Source organism: Neovison vison, chromosome 7, assembly GCF_020171115.1.
Source record: "Neovison vison isolate M4711 chromosome 7, ASM_NN_V1, whole genome shotgun sequence".
Classification (NCBI taxonomy): Eukaryota; Metazoa; Chordata; class Mammalia; order Carnivora; family Mustelidae; genus Neogale; species Neogale vison.
In genome coordinates, this window is record NC_058097.1 from 114591819 (window position 1) to 114612390 (window position 20572).

The 20572-nt window shown below is 51.5% G+C and overlaps 1 protein-coding gene across 4 annotated transcripts in view; it reads left to right on the plus strand.

The window, feature by feature from the left end:
- PKNOX2 (PBX/knotted 1 homeobox 2) overlaps positions 1-20011 on the plus strand; it is a 304551-nt gene extending 284540 nt beyond the window's left edge. For all 4 annotated transcript variants that reach the window (XM_044258141.1, XM_044258138.1, XM_044258139.1 and 1 more), the window contains 3 exons: positions 15747-15823; positions 16659-16837; positions 17805-20011. In XM_044258141.1, the coding sequence (XP_044114076.1) occupies positions 15747-15823; positions 16659-16837; positions 17805-18031 (483 nt within the window). In that variant the 3' untranslated portion in view covers positions 18032-20011. The remainder of the gene's footprint in view (positions 1-15746; positions 15824-16658; positions 16838-17804) is intronic.
- Positions 20012-20572: the final 561 nt, after the last annotated feature.

The following is a 20572-nucleotide window of genomic DNA, read 5'->3' on the forward strand; positions in this document are numbered from 1 at the left end:
TGTCCCCTTTTCCCTGTCCCTCTGATCAGAGTGGCCAGATGGGGCACCATGCTGGAGGGCAGTGGCTGCAACCGTCAGGTTTAGAGGAGCAGCCCAGAGAGAAATCTCCTTCCTCACACAAGCAGCTCAGCTCTGGTGCAGAAAACTGACTGCCTTCATGAGCCTCTTTGGCCACTTCTATGAAAGGGCGACAGAGCCTTGGGTTTAAGCTTGCACACCCACAGCTCTGTGCACCCAGGGTGGGGAGGTGGATTCTGGAAGCACCAGCAGGCTTGAAGCAGTCTACGAGGTTTTGAGGTCTTGGCCTGGCATGGAGGTACCAAGTTAGATAAAAAACAAACACCAAGAGACTGTCTTGGCCTTGAGGTAGAACCAGGCATGAGGGAAACTCTTTTTTCAGAGGGGAGAGAATTCAAACGGTCATGGAAATTAATCATTTGGTCAATCAACAGCTCTTTATTTGAAGTGGGAGTACCTCCAGACACCATGGAGCCTGAGCCTGGGTTGTGTTTCTCCAATACGGGCATCTTAGGGACTCCAGCCCAGAAGCACTAGGCCCACACACCCAGTGAACAGTAAGAACTGTTCTGTGGTGACCGATGTGGGGCTGGGGCTCTGCCTCTCCCCTGACATGTCCATCCCCCCCAACTCTAGGGTGTTGGGGCCACCCCAGGGCTTTCCTGAGGAAGCCACTTTGAGAGTACCACCTAGAGAACAAGGAGGAACCTAAGGCAGCCCTCTCTTTTGAGAAAGGGGGCTGGAAGGCCAAGGGTCAAAGTGAGGGGAAGAGGTCAGAGCCTAGTGATGAAGCCCAGGAGCCAGGGCCAGCACCATCCTCAGGCCTCTTGAGAGCAGCTCTGACTCAGTGGCTGACGATGGGGGCAGGAATGGCCAGGCCTCCTGCCTGTTGTGGTTTTCCACACTGTCAGAGAGCCGCAGTGGGCCTGCAAGCCCGGCGTCTGTGCTACATGGGAAGAGGGGCTCCATGAGGAAGGATCTATCTCATGCACTGGTGCATCACACCCAAGATGGCGGTAGCCGCTCCTCTGCTCCCCATGTCCCCCTTCCCCCCAGCCCCCCACCATAGGTCCAGAGCTGGCTGCACACACCGCAGCGCAATGATGTGTGACCCCAGGCTGGGGGTGCGCTAGAAAGCTCACAGGGTCCTTAGGCGGCCAAACTGGAGCTCCAATCTAGACTTTACCTCTGACTGAAACCTGGACACACTCACGTCTTGGGAAGAAAACCAGGAAGCAATTCAGTAATTGCCAAGGCCCTGGCACATTGAGGTGCTTAATAAATGTTGGTGCCCCGTCCTTCCTGCCCCACCTCCCCTACCCCATGCATTTTTGACTGATGTGAACACACCCCCAACCTCACTTCTGAGAGAGAGAAAAGGCTAGGAGGGAGAGGAGGCTGCCTGACCAGTTCTCCTACGCACTAGCCCAGTGGCTCAGGCCAGCACCCAGAACTGACCCCCATCACCCGAGCCGGGGCTCCTGCTTCAGCTTCCTGCCTCTCCCTATTTGCATCTCCCCCCTGATGTAAGTCTGAGCCTGAAACTGGAGGGTCATCTTATCAGCCCCTCCTAACTGGTCTCCCATCTGACCTTGGACTTCAAAGTTCACAGGCTCCCCTCTTGCCCCCTTCCGGCTGAGCGCCCCTCTGTAGCTTAGGGTAATTTCTTTCCACTCATGGCCACTGTCCCCTGGACCAGGGATGGCAGAGGAAGGTAGAGGTGGAGAGAGGGGCGGGGGGAGTCACTGAGCACAAAGCAGAGAAGGAAGGATCCAGATCAGCTCTACAAAAGGGACCAGGAACCATGGCGAGGGCTTGCTGAAAAGCATGAGTAAGACTTTCTGCTCACACCCTCCCAGGCCTGGACCCTCTCCAGCTCAGAGTACACTCAGTGTGGATACTATTAATAAAGCACTTAACATTGGCAAAGTCTTCCCCCACTTAATGCCTTCCTCACAGTGGCCATCAGGAGAGGACAAGGGAGTGACCCCCAGGCCTTAAAAAAAAAGTCACAACTCAGAACTTGTGGACTGGGGAAGGAAGGGTCTGTGGAGAAGTCCAGGCTCTAGGGACACAGCCTGGCACAGCTATCCTCTGCAGGCCGTGGATCAGTCTGGCTACCCAGATCCCAGTGGGTGCACAGGCCCCCAGGCCCCAGCTCAGGAGAGGCTCTGAAGACTGGGTTAACAAGGGCATAGCCAAAAGAAGCTAGGCTTCAGAGCCAGACGGACAGGGTTACAAATTGAGGCCCCGCCACCAGCTGCGCAATCTCTCTGAGTCAATTTCTTTGAAAAAAGATAATACCCATTTCCCACGCTTGTAAAAATTAAATGAGAGAAAATGTATGAAGAGCAAAGCCTGGTACACAGGCACGTGTAAGAAATGCGAACCCTTTTTGAACTGTCTAGAACCGTGGACTAAGAGCAAGTTTTTGAGAATCAGGCACACAGGTGGTGGAGATTAGAGGTGGTTGCCCTACCTGTTGTTCTGATCTGTAACACCTACTGATTTTTACCATCATTTCATTCTAAAAACATACTGATGGATACTGTTGCTTACCTGATCTGCGTATATATGTCTGTGTCAAACGTACGTGTCTCATAGCTCTGACTCAGCTGTAAATTGCTCAAGAATAGGGGTCATACGTTATACCTCTTATGGGGGCCCTAAAGATTTGATTCCCAAAGTGTGTACCTTTATAGGATGTTATAGGTGTTGCTGTCAAGATGGGGTGAAAGAGCTTGGGAAAATCTGAGTTATCCAAAGTTCAGCTCAGTTCTTGATTCTCAGTGTACCAGGGACATCATGAATTTGCAAGAGGGGGCATGGTTGGAAGCTTTCCCCAAACATATTTGATTACGCGAGGTCCCCCTCTCCTACCTTGCTTTCACTGTGTCTTGGAGGAACAACTCTGAGACTATAGCTCTTGAGAACTCTAACTTTGCAGTAACGCCATATGGCCATAAAGTAGCTGTTCAGTTTTAGGGAGAAAGGGTAGAAAATGTTTGAAAAAGGACAGATTTCACTATCCAGTGGATGGTCTCCTATTCAATCCAGTGCACTGGGAGAACTCACATGTTGATTGGCCAGTTGGAAAAGTTGGTTGAAGAAAGAAAAAGCCCTTATATAAAGATAGATTTTATTTTAATTTAGAAGGTACACATATATATTGATTTGCTAATGTCTTGATACAGGGCCAAGATCTTTTTCTGATGAGAGGTTGTCCTTTTACTTGCACAAACCTCTCCTATAATAGAACATCTATAAATTCCATCTTTATTTAACATAGGATAAGAAATTTCAAGCCCGGGAAGTAATCTGGCTGTGGGATCTTTCTTGATTTTTGTTATGTATTCCAGCCGCTTACATTTGTCCCAGTTGATCCCCAGTACATGGCATTTTTAAGGAAGTCAGAATCTCAAATCTTTCCAAAGCATCCCACTTAGTTTTCTTTTTTCTTTTTTTTTTTTTTAAGATTTTATTTATTTATTTTACAGAGAGAGCGAGCACAGGCAGATAGAGTGGCAGGCAGAGGCAGAGGGAGAAGCAGGCTCCCTGCTGAGCAAGGCGCCCAATGTGGGACTCGATCCCAGGAGGCTGGGATCATGACCTGAGCCAAAGGCAGTGGCTTAACCCACTGAGCCACCCAGGCGTCCCCCCACTTAGTTTTCTTAGCAAGAATAACTTTCTTGTGGTGCTTACGTTTTATTGGTTTACAGAATAGTTAAATTATATCATTACACTAACACATGTAACTGGTATAAACCAGCCTGGAATCAAACACTGCCGACTTCCTGATAAGGAGATAAATGGTGTAAGGACCATTCTGCACGGTTGCCTGTCTATCTCGAGCGTCTGGGACGATGTGCATGGCAGTTTCCATGGTTTGCAGAAGAAACAGAAAGCATTGTAAATCTACAGTCTCAGCTGGTAGAGATTGTTCATTCAAACTTTTGTAGTGAATACTAGTTGTTCCTGTTGTCTTCTTTCCCTCAGGGACCAGTTAGTATTCTTTGATTCCTTTCGTCCTGTGTCTGAGGCTTCTTGTCATTTCCACTGCTGCGTGGCATTAGCAGCTACAGACATGGATTCTGATGACAGAATGCTCCTGAGATAGGACTTAAACCCCAGAGCCTTTTTGTTGTTAGGCTACAGCGAGGTTAGGAAGGTTTCATCCATTAGCTGCTTGCTATGGGGTCCCTGAAGAATCCCATGATACTTTCTTACTGTTGTCTTTTGGCTGAAAGAGGCCAATCTCCTGCCGGAAGCAATCACTCCACAGCAAACGCAGGCTGGGGGGAGCTCCAGCAGAGGGTCCTGTCCACGAAGGATGGAGGGAGAGGGCTGCTCTTCCTGCCCAGCTTCTGCCCCCAGCCCCTCTGCTCCAGACCCCCGCGCCCCTCACCCTGGCCCGGTTAATCTGCTCATTTCCACCCAGAAGTGGGCTGTTCTCTGTGCTGCTGTCACCAAAGCACGGGAGCAACATTACAGAATATTCTCTGCATGTGGGGAGATCCCAAAGAGGAAACCAAGCCCCAGCAGGCCCAGCCACACACTGAAGGAGCCATGCCTTCATCAGCCACCGTGGTGGGCCCAATTCGCGCTGAGCATCTTCGGGCCTCACCTCATATAATCCACCCAGCCAGCACAGGGGCTGGTACATTTGTTTATTTGAGAGAGAGAGAGATCGCAAGCAAGGGGGAAGGGTAGAGGGAGAAGCAGATTCCCCGCTGAGCAGGGAGCCCGGTGTGGGTGGGACTCGATCCCAGGACCTTGGGATCATAACCTGAGCCAAAGGCAGACGTTTAACAGACTGAGTCACCCGGGGCCCTGCTATCCTCGTTTTACCAGTAACAAAACTAGACTCAAAGAAGGGAACATGTTTCCCAACATCTCATGGGATTCGAACCCAAGTCTGTGGCTCCTCGAGGCTCTAGTTCCTCACCCACGAGGCTATAGTCCCTCCGCATTGACCCAAGAAACCAGAGCATCTCTCGGCTCCCACCTAAAGTCTAGGTGAAGCAAAGGGGACCCCTGGCTCTCAGCAGATGCTGTCAGTGGACGTTGTCCGTGGAGACACAGAGCCCTGTCCTGGAAGGGGGGCAGGAGAGCTACCTGCCACCCTAGTTTTCAGATTCACTGAGGCAGCCTCACCATCCCTTCGTTCCCTCTCCCTTCTCCAACGCCCACATCCGCAATCCTGGAGTGGCATCCAGCCAGTGTCACCGTTGGACCCTGCTCGCTGCCTCCCCACCCTGTGTGTGAGGCGGCTGCTTTCCCACCCGGCCACGTGCAGCTGAGGGCCTGCTTCCAGGGCCCTCATATGAACTCTGCGGCTGTCACAGAAGCCAAGTGCCCAAAATGCACCAGGGGCCTTCCCTCTTTTGACTTTTTTTTTTTTTTTAAGATTTTATTTATTTATTTCACAGACAGAGATAGGCAGAGAGACAGGCACTGAGAGAGGAGGAAGCAGGCTCCCTGCTGAGCAGACAGTCCGAAGCAGGGCTCAATCGATTCCAGGACCCCAGGATCATGACCTGAGCCGAAGGTAGAGGCTTTAACCCACTGAGCCACCCAGGTGCCCCATCTCTTGACTTTTTTTAAATTGAACTAGAATTCACATACCTCCATTCACCCTTTGTAACTCAAGTCAGAAGGTTTTCTGTATGTTTAGCATTGTGCAGCCATCCCCAGTATTGAATTTCAGAATATTTTCATCAATTGAAGAAATTCTGTTCCCCATTAGCTATCACTGCCCCGCCCTTAGAAACCAGTAATCCACTTCGGGTCTCATCAGATTTGCCGATTTCAGATCTTTCACAGGAATGGAATTTTATTATATGTGGTCCTCTGTGAATGGCTTCTCTCACTCTACATCAGGCTCCCAAGATTCATCGTGTCGTAACATACATCGGTGCTTCCTTCTGCTTCGTGGCAGAACAGGATCCCACTGCATGGACATACCACCCTTGGTTCATCCACTCATTAGCTGGGGTGCGTTTGGGTTGTTTTCTACTTTTCGGCTTCTGAGTAACGCCACTATGAATATTCCTGCACTCCACCTGATCTGAGCCTGTCCAGATCTGAGCGCATCTTTGTCAGATTTCCAGCTCTCCTCACCCACGGCACTGGAGCCTCACACGCTAGGCTCCTCCCCACTGGGGGACACAGGCTGCAACACACCCGGGTACAGCGTGTGCCCTGCCCGTGGGCTCCCAGCCAAGGAGGGTGTGTGGACATGAAATCCAGCTGGTTGCCTCTGTGCCTTGGTGTAAATCTTCAGTGACTCAACAAACACTCTCTGTGCATCCCGCTTGCCATCTTCCCTGTGCCTAGCATTCTCCTAAGCCCCAAAGACATACACATCGATCCCTATCAGAGATGCGCTTATGGGATCCATCTCCAGCTGGCTTAGAAATGGTGATGTCTCTTACAGTGTGTGCTCTGTGGAAGGGGCATGGTACAGGGAGGCAGGCCTTGGATTTGAGCGTAGCACGCCTTCTTACCTAGCCAGGGGACCAGGGCACGTTGCTGGGTCTCATCAGATCTCCGTCTCCTCTGCTCTAAAATGGGAATCACGATATCCAGTCCACAGCACTGTTGTGAGGATTGAATGAGATGAGTGTGAAAGTACTTTGTCCTGATCCAAACACAGCTGCTGTTGCAAATGCCTCCCGTCTCACTCCGGGAGTCCCCCTAATCCACCCTGTCTCAGGAAAAGCTGAGAGAAATCTTGACACTTCTAGGGAATCTGTGGCGAAAAGTAAGAAAACTTGAAAAGCAAAAAAATAGCTCAGAGAGACTTAGACCATTTTTGTTCCAGAATATCTTGCCTTCTACTTTTTCCTTCAACTTTGTCACACGATCTGAAATTCCACTCATCAGAGATCCACTTCAAAGTATCCAATCCCTGTCAAAAACAGACGCCAATGGAAAGGCCGAGATGCCATCTTTCATTCACAGCTTAGTATGAATTAGTTCCAAAGCTTACTTTTTTACTCCCACTCAGCTAAGATCAGCTTCATGGGAAGAGTGCCAGTGCTTGTTAGCAGTAGCAAATGAAGATTAGAATATTTTTTTAACACAGTATTTTGAAGAGGCAAACCAGAATGGGGCACCAGGGGAAAGGTTTCTAGCAATTGTTCTTCCCCTCTTCAAGGCCCCTGACCTTTAAGACTCTGATGAAAGTTTATCTACATCATCACAAATATAGTTTTAAGAGATTTGACCCTAAAGTCCTAGCAGCCAGAGGCCTCAAATTCAGAAAGCTGACTGCAGGGTCACATGACGGCCCCGGGGCTCTGAGAAGAGGTGCTGAGAAGTGGCAGCAGGGCCCAGGAAAAGGCAAGAGGACAAAGCCTGTGCTCCCCCACCTCAGAATTTCCTCAAATCTAGACCACCCCCTGAAATTAGAGTGAGATTGGCTCTTTATCCCTGAGTCTTATAAGCTCCTTTCCACCAAAACATAGATCTTTAACTAAATCAGCCTTTGGGGGCTAGCCTGGAAGGCTGGCTATTAAAGAAATAACTTGTTTCTATGGGAAAATGGGATCTAAGTCCCAAATACTGTATCTGTCCACTAACACCTAAGTCGTGGGTATAAGACATGATTCCAGCACTCGAGGGACTGATATTTTAATTGGGGAAATAAATTACACATATAAACCAGGAGTGGTCAACCCATGTTGTAATCAAGTATTAGCAGGGGCATACACACTCAAGGGGTCCAAGAATGGAGGAAGTAGTACAGGTGAGAGAAGTTTGCCTACCTGTGCTTGTCAGACACATCCAGACTAGCGTGTCTGGGACTGAACATTGCATTTCAAAAGGTGCTTTGAGAAGTCATGTCCAGAGAAGAGCAGTCAGAGTAGGGAAATGTCTGTTCAAATGACTCTTAATGGGAAACAGGTCATATGATGAATGGTTAAGGGGACTGGGGATGTTCGGTCCGTAGAAAAGATTTGTTTCTCTAGGGCCAGCATGGTACAGTATAAGGAACAAGGGGTTTGGAGGCAGACACACCTGAGACTGATCCCAGCTCCATTTTTTTTACTTGCTGTATGACCTTGAGCCGGTCAACTGGCATCTCTGATGTTAATTTCCTCTTCATAAAGTAGAGATAATCGTATCCACCTATGGCAGAGATGATCAATAATACGTTAAAAAGCGCAGTGCCTGACAGATTGTCTAGCCCAGAGGTGGAGCGGACGTGGTTAAAGATACAGGGGGTGTGAGTCTTGGCTCTGCCACTCACTGCTTGGAGTGAGTGGAGCCAGTTCCTTAACCCTTCTGGGCTTGGTTTTCTCATGTGTAAAATGTGAATAATGATGCTTGTTTCATAGGTGCCTGGAAAATTCAGTGAGGTATTTTGACAGAGTACTCTGTGAATATTGTTAAGTATTCAGAGTTAGTCAAGGGCACCTGGGTGGCTCAGTGGGTTAAGCCTCTGCCTTCGGCTTGGGTCATGGTCTCGGGGTCCTGGGATCGAGGCCCGTGTCGGCAGGGAGCCTGCTTCCTCCCCTCTCTCTGCCTGCCTCTCTGCCTGCTTGTGATCTCTCTCTCTCTGTGTCAGATAAACAAATAAAATCTTAAAAAAAAAAAAATCAAAGTTAGCCAGAAACCGTAGGCATCCAGTAAGTGGTTGGAACTCTTGTTAAGAAGTAAGAGACAGTGCTGTCAACTTCTGTGTGAAGGGCAGTCTAGGCTCTCTGGCTGGTTAAGTAAGGAGAAGATTTGAGTCCAGTAGAAAGACTTTTCCAACGATTAGCAAAAGGGCTGCCATGTGGTACACTGGTCCCGCAGAGCCACGCTTCCCCACCTTCTTCAAGACGGCACACCCAGAAAGTGATAGAAACCAACCATACCACTTGAAGCTGGGGACCAGCTGGCGGACTCCCACTGAGGCACCCTGGCACTGTCTCTGCACACCTGTAACTGGTTTGGGGGTATCAGTGAAAGCGCTGGTATCAAGGACACCAGCCCAGTGTGGGAGCTGGCCTCGGGGACTTCCAGGGCTCTGGGCATGAGTGAGGTCTTGCCTTAAAGAAGCCTTGCACAGGATGCTGATGCACAAACTTAGGGTTTAATGGAGGAGCTGGGATCTGGGCCAGGTCTTGCAGAGAGTCTAGGATTTAGGATGGAGTGGGAAGAGAAGGACAAGTTGGATGGGTGAGAATTCTTTCCTAATTGACTATCAGTGGCCTTGTCTGGCCCGTGATAGTTGCCGACCAAAGACACAGACCTCTTCTCCTAAGGTCATGAGCGTGAAATACTCCTCTACCCTTCTTCTCCCCCCTGGAGCCTGGGGAGCTGTGTGGCTCTGTGTCATGCCACGACTGTTTTCTCTCCCCTGCTGCTCAGGCATCTGTACCTGTAGAGCTTCGGTGGAAGGTACACCGGGTCCTGGAAGTCAGGCTAACCATGGCTTGGCTGCATTCTCCCTTCTGTGCCAGGGAAAAGGGAGATCTTGGATTCCTGCCTGTGATGTTAAACTGTTTTCTCCCGCTCACCCTTCACTGCAGGGACAAAGAGAGAACAGACCCCGGAAGCTGCCCTCAACTCCCAGGACAGATGGAGAGTGCTGGAAGCGTAGTCCCAGGGTGTGGGCCACACTGACTGCTTGAGCACCAGGGAGTCCCAGGGAAGGAGGGAGGTTGGTGGTCTCCATCAAAGATAGGGCCTTGTTGACAATTGGCTCATCAGTTGCAAGGCTGGATGGAGCTGGTCTGAGAAGACAGGGGGTGTGGGAGGCCACTAGCTTGCCCTGAGCCCCAGGACACTCCACGGGGGTCTGCAGCTCTCAAATATTCTACCTGAAAAATGGCCAGCAGAGATTTACAATTTCCAGCATCCCCCCAAGAAGCCTAAGACCCAGACTAGGGGAAAACACCCCATTGTATGCGCACAGAGCTGGAGTAGTCCCAGAATCCAGGAAATAAAACCATTTGAAAGAATGATTTCCATCTGCGCATCTCTCCATGCGCAGAAGGAGCTGCTGAGGGCTCTCGCCATCTGTCAGAAAAACAACCTGTGGCTTTCACAGAGAGGGAGCCACGTGTGTCATGCAGCAGATTTATTTTATTTGTTATGTATTGATTTATTGAACAAACACTGAGTGCCAGGCACTGTTCTAAGAACCTTTCAAATATTAATTCATTAAAATCGTATTACCATCTCAGGGTAGGTGGAATTATTTTCCCCATTTTACAGAAGATGAACCCCAGTAACAAGCTCAAGGTCTTGAGAGGGTGAGAGACCAGTATTCAAAGCCTGACAGCCTGGCTCTGGAGTTCATGTTCTTACCCCCTTCTTACTGTGCTGCCCTGAAGACTCCTCTAGAAAGCTGCCCAGTGTGCCTCCATAGACCCTAAGTACCCCAGTCTTTTCCCAACAAACATGCATGGAATAGTCACTTGCAGGAAAGTCTCTTTTAGCAAGTAGGGCAGCCTGATTCCAGGTAGAATTCCCAGGGAGTTGATTCACTGATGCTCCCAACCCTGTCCCACTCATCTTCACTCACAAAGGCCCACAGCGAATGGTGACAACCACCAGTTACCCACTTAGGTTCCTATGATCGATCATTCCTTGAATACATACTGAACACTTGCCAGGCATTTTCTTTAGCACTGATGAGGTGGGGTAGAAAGAAAGACGGGGGTCCTTTTCCTCAGAAACATGCAGCATGTCCGGTTGGGGTGACAGCTAAACAAATCATCCATGTAGCATATAGAACCCTATGGGATAAGTGCTCCAACTCATAAGAAAGGTGTCCCAGTGGGCACGAGGCACTGGGGGCAGGTTAGGAAGAACCAGTCTTGCTTGCTACAGCATGAAGGATGGATTGAAATAGAAAACAGAGGGAGGGAGAATAGTTCTAAGATTGTAGGAGGGTGAAAAATAGGAAGGCGGTTAATTTTTTACAATGGAAAACTATGAGCAATGAAAATGAATAGGTACAGAAACACCAAATAAATGTAGATTAGTCTCACACCTATACTTCAGAGTGAAATCCTGTGTGCTAATGGATTCCATTTATATAGGGTCCAAATACCAGGGAAAAGTAAACTAGATTGTTTAAGGATGTAACATAGATAGGAAAACTACAGAGAAAAGAAAGAAAGAAATTACCATAAAAAACAGGTTATTTTCAGGGAGGATATCTTTGAGGGTAATGATTGAGAAGGGGCATGAGGGGGCTTTGGGTGCTGGTAGTATCTTATTTTTTGACCTGAGTGGTGGTCCCACTTGTGATTAATAGATAATAGATAAAACTATATATTTTCTTTGGACCTTTCTGTGCAGGTACAATTGTAGAGGGGAGGGGAGTAAAAAGGAGCAATAAAAGAATGGAAGGTCTGCACGAGGTGCATGATAATAAGAAAGAAGAGTTCTTGTGGTGTTTACTGGGTTTCCCTCTGCTCTAAAAGGCTCGTTTTTTCCCCATTTACCACCTGTGAAATCAGGGTGCACCTGCCATCGATGGCATCTCAGATGTGATAAAATGTGGTTGTTTCAGGATCCTTACCATGCTAGCTACCTCCATCGGGTTGGTGTCTGACCTTCCCAGAGCAAGGCCAGGCCCACAGAGTTGGGGCTGCTGCAGGGTGCGTGTCCGCAGTTGGTCAGGAGCGAGAAGGGAAGAGGGCTGTCATTGACGCCGGTGCAATGGGGGCCCGGGGAAGGAAAGCCGGCTTCCGCTTCCCCTGTGCCCCATCCCTCCATGACTGGCCAGCCTCGTGGTCACCTGCCTACACCAGGAGGAGGAAGGATAGTCTCGGGTGGACTCGGGGTGAAGGAAGGAGCAGGGGACCCAGGAACCAGCCCTGGTCACACTTCTTCCAGAGCCAGTTCCCCAGGTGGAACTCACCCTTCATCTGAAAGATGTCTTCAGCTTCAGTTTAGGGCAGGGGAGACCTAAGTTAGGAGGCCACAAAGCAAGGTGTCAGAAAGAGTTTAGGTCAGATTTCGGAGGAACTTCCTGATGGCCGCTGGGCCACCACGAAACACCCTCTCTGTGTAAACGCTGCAGCTCCCTTCTCTAGAGACTGCACACTTGGCTCTGTGGTGTCTGGGAGGCTTTGCTACATTGTCCAGAGGGAGTTTGTGAAGCACACACACTTTACCTGCATTATCTCGTTAGATCAGCCCCCGAGCCCAAGAGGTATGTGCTGTTCTGCTATTTCCCTTTTAAGGCCGAGGAAACTAAGGATAGGAGATGTAGAACAACAAATCGCTAAGCTCCCAGAGCTGGTGAATGGTGGGGGTGTGTGTGTGCAGGACTTGACCTCTCCTGAGGCCGTGTACTTGACCACCAGGCAGCGCTGCATAGTTATATAAGGCTCCAAGCCCGCCCTGAGAAGGATCTGTCATTTTCTGGTTCATTCTATATCTCTTGTTCTGGAAGGATTATCTGCTTCCAGAGAGTGGCTGCCTATTTCCCTCCTGACTCCAGAGCAGCTCTTCCAAATAGTGGCCAGAGAGTGGCTACTATGGCTTGATGGCTTACCGTGATCTCACTTGATTTCTCCTCCCGTCCTTGGCCCTGAGCCTTTCCAATTGTGCTAAAAGGAGCACTGACCAAATCGAGGTCTGTCCAGGGGCCAGGACTATTTTGACTCTGTCCTCAGGAATCATCTGGTCTGAGGCGTGTACAAGCTCGACTGCTCCTAGGAGCACTCAGATGTGGTGCCAGGAATGTTCTGGCTAACACACCTGTCCCCAAAGCCGGGCCAAAGCTGCCACTCACCCCCACGGCCTCCACCACGTGCCTCCTAAGATGCCGGTTGCAGGCGGGATGGGTGGTGGCGTTTGGACAGTGGGAGGAGAAGAGGCTTATAACTCTCTTCATAAGAGGACAGCCAGCTGCCTTCCCCGACCCCACCTCCCACACTTTCCACCCAGTGGGGGCACATTAACCCCCGAATTTATACCCTCCACTCAGAAGGGAGAGCTGTACCAGGAGCCTCCTTAGAGCACACACGATCCCTCCGTGGGAGAGGCTGAAGGATCTCCTTCCCTGGAGGTCTTTAAGAGTGGAAGAGAGACGTGGTCTGGCTGGCTTCAGTGTAAGTCTCGGCACAAGACTCCTGCCTGGAAGGCCCATCCTCACCTTTGCTGGGATGGCCTGGCCATTCTTCAAAGGCCAGCTGAAGTACCACCTCACTCAGGAAGTCCTCCCTGACCAGTCGGCCCACCCTTTTCTACCACCCAAGGGAACAGACACACTGCCCATTAAAGGGGGTTTCTTCCCCTTTGTCTGCAGCCTTCTCCCAAAGCTGTGAGCTGTGACAGCCACGAATCTTCCACCTGCCAGCAGCCAGGAGGCAGCAGCTTCCCCTCCCCGTCAGCTGATGAGCCATGTGCTCTGCTCAAGAAATAAGGTGGCCGTCCCCTGCCTGGGTCGGTTCCCTCGCGTGGTCCATACCCAATACACCGACCATCTACTCTGCCTGGCTGGACACTGGAGATCCCATGTCTGCTAAGACCGGGTTCCCACCGGAGAGCAACTCCCCAGTCTTGTAGGGAAACCTCTTATCATATAGCGGGCTGAATGCCGTTATTCAAACACAGCCGTGACGGACTCTGCCCCAGAACTTGGGAAATGGCTCACAGAGATCTGTGGCAGGTCTTCCCAGAAGGTCAGAGACACACACAGTGGAAAAGTGGGGGAAAGAGCATTGCAGCGGAGGGAATGACAGATGCTAGGACAAGAAGGCACGAAAGGGCCCAGTGCAGCCCAGGAAGGCCAGATGGTTGCCATATTTTTGCTGTGTTCACGGACCAAGTGGCCATAGACAGGGGAGCTGCCTGGCTCCTCACAGCTAGGGAAATTGGAACTCCATGGAGCCAGAATACAGGGCTGGGGCCCCACCCCTTCCCCAGAAGGTGTCAAAAGTGGATAGCCCCTGCTCCTCTGCCCCTTTGGGTCTGCGATCCCGCCTCCCAGCCTCCGTCTGTTCTTTCTAGTTAGGAAGAAATTGGCTCCCCCGACATTGATGTGTTTTCCTGCTTGTTAGAATCTTAATGTATGAATCACAAGGCCCAGCTGCCCTGGCGTGGTGGTCAGGGTCAGAGGTGTGAATTAGAACAACACATGATCCTAACGGCTTCGGTCAGGGGGTTCTGGGGCCAGCTGCAGAGGTTGCTTGCCTTTGTCGCTGATAATGAGAGCACTTCCAAGGCTGTTGCTCTCACGCTCGGTCCTTAGCCTGAAGCACCTTGCCCACATCATCCCATAATAATAGCATGAAGAGCCATCTCCTCGTGAGCACGTTATGAGTACAATTTCATTTCATCACTAGGGTGACTTTATGATGTAGGCCTAAGGGACATGCCTGAGACCTCACAGCATGATGTGACCAAGCCAGAATCTGAGTCCCAGTCTCTGGGACTTTGGAAAGCCCAAGCAGCTCTTTCTAATGCCACCTCAGTCCCGAGGAATATCCCTGGCTAGAGGTAGAGGAGGCTGGACGGCTTGGCCCTCTGCCCTAGGAGTCCACAGACCTCCCTTCACTTCAGGGCAAGGCTCCCACCCACTCTGACCCTCATCACTTCTTCACCACATGCCTGCTGGGTGCGAGGTGTGGGTACAGGGACCTGGAGAAGACACAAAGATGCAGAGACCCAGTTACTGTGCAGCTCACCACCGAGTGGGACCCAAAAGGACTCCTATTCCACCGCCACCCAAAACTTTCCCATTCTTAATGTGACCTGTGCAACCTTCCCCACACTCTGGCCAACCCATTTCTCCTTCTAACCTTCTCTAGAGCCCATTACCCAAACTACCCAACCTTTGCTTTGTTTCTGCTTTCTTTCACTCAGGAGTCATTTGCATGTCATTTGCATGTGGAAGGCACTAGGGATACATTAATAAGACGAATTAATAAGACATGGTCTCTGCCCTCATGAAGCACAGTCTAAGAGCGGGAGACAAGGCTATCATCAGTGCAGGGACCGAAGTGCCCTGGGACACCCCTTCCTCACCCCCGCAAAGACAAGGACTCAGTCTTACAAACGACAAGAACTGAGTTCCAAGCTGGAGCTAGCCTCTAGGGGAACACCAGAGAAGTTACTCAGTTTCTTCAGCTGTAAAGTGGGAATAACAATACTTAACCTGCCTACCTTATTAAATGTGAGCAGTGTGCTTTGTTAAATGAAATTAAGTGCATGATAACCTTTCCTAGGTTGCCGAGGATTCTACAACTAGTAGTTACCATTATATTAATCTTCAGTCTCCTGGGATGCCAGCATAAATCTGGGCACAGGGTAGATATTCAGTAAATTTCAGTCAATTTAAATTTAATTGGTTCAGATACCCCCATGTACCACCTTCTGGTAGTCCTGTAGGCTTTTGGGGCCATTGTCAACCTAATACTAACAATGCTTGACCTGCCTGCTGGGGGTTGGCTGTGAGGACAAAGTCAGGATGTGAAAGTGCATTGGAAGCTATCAATATTGAGCTCTACTGACTCTTGGGAAATCCATGTTGTCCCCCATCTTGGGGGGGAGGGGGGCAGTGTTCCTGACTGTGGAGCCACAGACCTGGGACGGCCTCCCCCAGGCCTTAGTTTCATTACTTTTGGGAAACAAACATTGTACTTTCCCCGATTTAGGCTCCTAAACCGCTGGGCAGCCTGGGTCAGGATAGCGCCTGTGATGTAGACGTGGTCTCTGGGGGGACCAGGCCACCATGTGCCCACCCTGCATTAGCCCTTCACCTCTCATTTCAGCATCCCTACCCCACGGAGGATGAGAAGAGGCAGATTGCGGCCCAGACAAACCTCACCCTCTTGCAAGTAAATAACTGGTGAGTTCTCACCCGCGCAAAGGCTCTCAGATCCGAGGGCCAGCAGGGGAAAGAGATAGCCTAGCCCAGCCGCTCTACCACAGCAGCCTTCCCCTTTGGGCCAAAAGCAGAAAGCTAGAATCAACCCAACCTCCTAGAGCTTCATCTGCAGCTTCTTAGCGCCCTCTGCTGGGAGATTGTGTCAGGAACGTCCCTGGAAGCTTCTGGCTGAGTGGAAAGCCTGGCCCCACCTGCAGGGCAGACACACGGGAATGCAGACAGCCAAGGTCTGGAGGAGCGCCCGGTGGTCATGTAGTCTACCCACCACCTCCATGAACTGAAGAACTACAATGTTCTGCAAAGCCTGGGTGGGAAGGAGGAGGGAGAGTTGCGTCTTCTGACTTCACAGGCATGTTTTCCCCTTCTGTGTCTGGCTGAGCTGTCCCAGAAATCTCAGAGAGCAAGGTCTGGTTGGTTGAGGGGTAGACCCAAGATTTGGGGCCCCTGATCTGAGCCCTGGGCCCTGGAGTGAAGTCAGAGTTCAGTGCTTCTTAGGGGACCCCTACTTCCTCTGTTCAAGCCTGATGAGTCCTGAGTAGAGATTTCTGACCCTCCTCATGCGTCCCTCCCCTGCTGCTTTGTGGTAACCAAGCTCCAGGAGATTCCATGAGCCCTGCAGTGCCCAGGGCTCTTCTCCCAGCTGGGCTTTCACACCCTAGACGAGCCCCCAGTCTGTTCTTTACAGTGGATCAGCTGCTGAGAGTCTGGAAGCAGCTCTCACTCCGTGCACATGTGCACACACACCCCACAGCCCCAGGGGGGTACTAACTAGGTCCCTACCTTTACGCCTGGGCAGGTTCATCAACGCCCGGAGGCGCATCCTGCAGCCCATGCTTGATGCCAGCAACCCAGACCCTGCCCCTAAAGCCAAGAAGATCAAGTCGCAGCACCGGCCCACCCAAAGATTCTGGCCCAACTCCATTGCTGCGGGTGTGCTGCAACAGCAGGGCGGCGCCCCGGGGACGAATCCGGACGGTAAGAACCGGGGGCGGGGGAACTGTGGCCTGGCGCTGGTGGGCGGACCTCCTGGATGGGCCCCACGAAGATGCCAGGGCTGAGCAGCCACCTGCCTATGTGACAGTGGCAGCTCGGTCACACTCGTGTTCTCCTTCCAAGGATGTGTGCGGGCCTGAAAGAAGGGGATGCTTTTGCATATATTTTCACAACCAAAAAGCAACCTCACAAAGACGAGTGGGAGTCCGTGGTCATCTGAGTCAGTGACTGCTCAGCAGAGCCCCCTCCTCACTCCCACACCCGCCCGAAGTTCCGGCGCACCCGTGAGCGTCTGCCCAGCTCCCCCAGAGCCAGGGCCATCTATAAATACCAAAGCAGGCAGCTGGCTTGTGAACGGAGGCCAGGAAGAGCTTTGTTTTCAGCTTCTCCATCACACCCTCCACATACACTTTCCTAATTGCCGGTCGCCTGGTGCACAATGAATAATTCACTGAGCCAGACATTTTATAGTTTGGCACGTGAAGACAGCAGTGTGTGCGAAGTGGAGGTGTGCGTGTGCACGTACATACCTCTGCGTGCATCTCTGCGGCTGCGTTCGGGTTCTCCGTGCTGAGCAGTTGCCGTGGCCGCTGTAGCAGATTCTGAGCTACACGGACCAAGGGGAGAATCCCAACTCCATCATGCCTGACTGTCACGTTGAGCTGATGCCTTAACCATCTGAGACTCAGTTTCTTCCTCTTTACAATGGGGACGGTAACTCCCACCCTACAGAATTGTTGGAAAGTCCAAGTATGTAACGTCCATAGACGCTGCCGGGGGTGGTAACTCGGAGCATCACTACTTGGGAAGGGGCCAGGAGGGGCTGACAAACGTGTGGATTGGGCGACTTCACACCTAGGAACTGTCGACCACTCCGTGAGCCAGTCCCCGCCACTCTACCCAACACCGAGGTTCCTGAGCCTGACCCTTGCCTTCTTCTCTCGCGTAGGTTCCATCAGCTTGGACAACCTGCAGTCCCTGTCCTCAGACAATGCCACCATGGCCATGCAGCAGGCCATGATGGCCGCACATGACGACTCGTTGGATGGGACAGAAGAGGAGGACGAGGATGAGATGGAAGAGGAAGAGGAAGAGGAGCTGGAGGAGGAGGCGGATGAGCTTCAGACGACAAATGTCAGCGACCTGGGCTTGGAACACAGTGACTCCCTGGAATAGTTGGCAGCCCAGATGGCACTGGTCACCGAGCAGGACAGGAGTGTCGTCAGGAGGGCTCCAGGGTGGGGGGGGAGGGGGGCACGGGCAGGCAGCACCAAGGAAGTTGGGCCCTAGCTTCCCCAAATCAGTAGCTTGAAGAAATGCTGAGGAGACCCCTGCTCCTTCCCAACTCCCAGGCTTCCGTGAGCGCCCCCGCCCCACTTCCCTAGACCTGCAGAGGACTCCGTTTGCGGGGCCGGCCACGCAGCCTACACGGAAAGGCAGGAGTGAGAGCTGGACTCACGAATCCCGAGGACAGATGGCACCCATGCCCCTGCCCAAACTGAAGGACTTGAGATGTTTACAAGCCCTGTGCTGTGAGGCGGAGCGGTGCTGTTCAGAGTGAGCCTCTCCAGGGACAGAGGAGGAAAGGGAGAGTCAAGGGGCTCTGGCTTCCACCCCCATGCGGTTCTCAGCTCCTCGACAGACATTCAAGGGCGAGAGCCCAGACTCATCACCAGTGGCTCTACGTAGCAGAGGGGGAGGCCCTGAGGCGTCACATCTTGCAGATTGGAGTGGGACCCAGGCCCCCGAGGGCTCTTGCTCATTCCTCCAAGGACCTGTCTCAGGCACGGGCAAACCATGGACTTGGAAGAGAGGGCAGGAGCCCCCACAGCCACCTTCTCTCTCTCTCTTTCTCTCTCTCTCCTGGAAAGGAATGGTAAGCTGGCAAGGCTTGGATTGTAGGGCGTTAAGAGGAATCCCTTCCCCTGGGTCGGTTCCAGGACCCAAGGAGATGGCAGAACCTGAGCTAGGAGCCATATCAAGGTGACTTTGGGGACCACAGCCATCCCTAGGTGGTCACAGAACTCCGCTCCTGTAGCAACAGGACAATGGTGTCTTATCCCAGATGTTCCAGCCCTCAAATGGAGCTCCTCAGATGTCCAGTCCTCAGCCCCCCATGGCTGTCCCCCTGCTCCTGGGCTGGCAGAGCAGCCCCCATTCTCTTTTCATTCTATCCTTCAGAGAAGGCAGAAGAAACATTGGAAAGAAGCATCCAGTCCAGTGGGAAGCCAGGGGTTGGAGAAGGTGCTACATCCCTCTTCCCATCAGTATCCAAAGTGTGGGCAAGGAGCCAGAGAAGTGGTGCCCCACCCCCACACCCCTCGATGATCTCCACCCCCCCCACCACGACACACAGCACTGGAGAAACTGGGGCTCCCTCGAGGAGGAGGCTTGCCACCACCTGCCCTGAATCCCACCCTCCCACCCCAACTTCCAGGCCCCCATGATTGGCACCCCTCCCCCCCAACCCCTTGGCTGTGAATGACAGGACTGCTCACACGTGTGTTTTCCATTGGATTTAATTTAATGGACTTGCAGTTTCATTTGTAAATCGTGCATTGGCCATCTCCTTCAGTGGCAGGATGTGAGTGGCCATCTGGCTCAAGCTGAGGGGACCCTCAGGGCCTTCTGGGGCTTCCCCTCCCCCACCTGGTTGGGGTGGAGCAAAAGGATGGTCGCTCTCCTGAGGTCTCCCTGAAATGAATGTATTTCTCCCCCAAAAGAGCTGATATTTAATGTTTTAATAGGGATTTTTGAGAAACAAATAACCTTATTTATAATCTGGGTGATCCAATCATTTTTTACTCCCTTTTGATGCCATAAGTAGAGGAAAGTCTAGCTTTTTTGGCGTGAGACTTTTGCAATGTGCAGTGGGATAAAATACATTTCCTTTTCTGGTTCATTTTTCTTGTTCTGTTTCTCTCTTTCTCTCTCTCTCTGACACACAAACACACACACTCACTCACTCACTCACTCTTTCTCCTACCACTTCGAACAGCAACCAACCCAGCACAGGCACACCTGCACACATGTCCACACATCCTCTTCCCAGCCCCTCCACCTGCCTAATGTTATGCAACCTCCTTCTGATGTATCCACCAAACCAGTACTGAATGTGGCCGAGAAGTTTTCAGTAAATCTTATTACCTACCATCATTCTGGTGCTCAATTCTTTTTTTCCGTGGTTAGTGGTTAGTGGGACCTTGGACCGGAGAAAATTTGGAGGCCTCGGCCTACCTCTTGTTGAACTGACTACCCATGGAAGGCAACAAGGTAGAAGGCTCTCTGAGTGACCTCGGTTTACCTGTCTGGGCAGGAAGACAGCCACGTTTGGCACACACACTGCATACGTGTCTGGCTCAAAAACAAAGAGATTAGGGAGAGGAGCCCGGAGGACACTCTGCACTGCCCTCTCCTGGCAATTCTCCCCCATAGCAGCGGCACGCTCAAAATGTGGTCCCCCGCGGCACCATACTCTACCTCCCTCAGAGGCCTTTGCTTCTCCAGGCTGCATCCTAGGCTCCAAGGGTTTTCATCCTCAAAGCTGGTGGCACCGTCGCCCCTCCCCCAGCCCTCCTATGTCCATATGCCCAGGAATCAGGAAGGAGAGGAAGTCCTGACTGCCGCTTTTAATCTAGAGCTGTGTCCAGAGACAAGCCTGCCCTCCGAACACCAGGGCTCAGCACTGTATTCCTGGGGGGGGCAAGTGGAAATTTA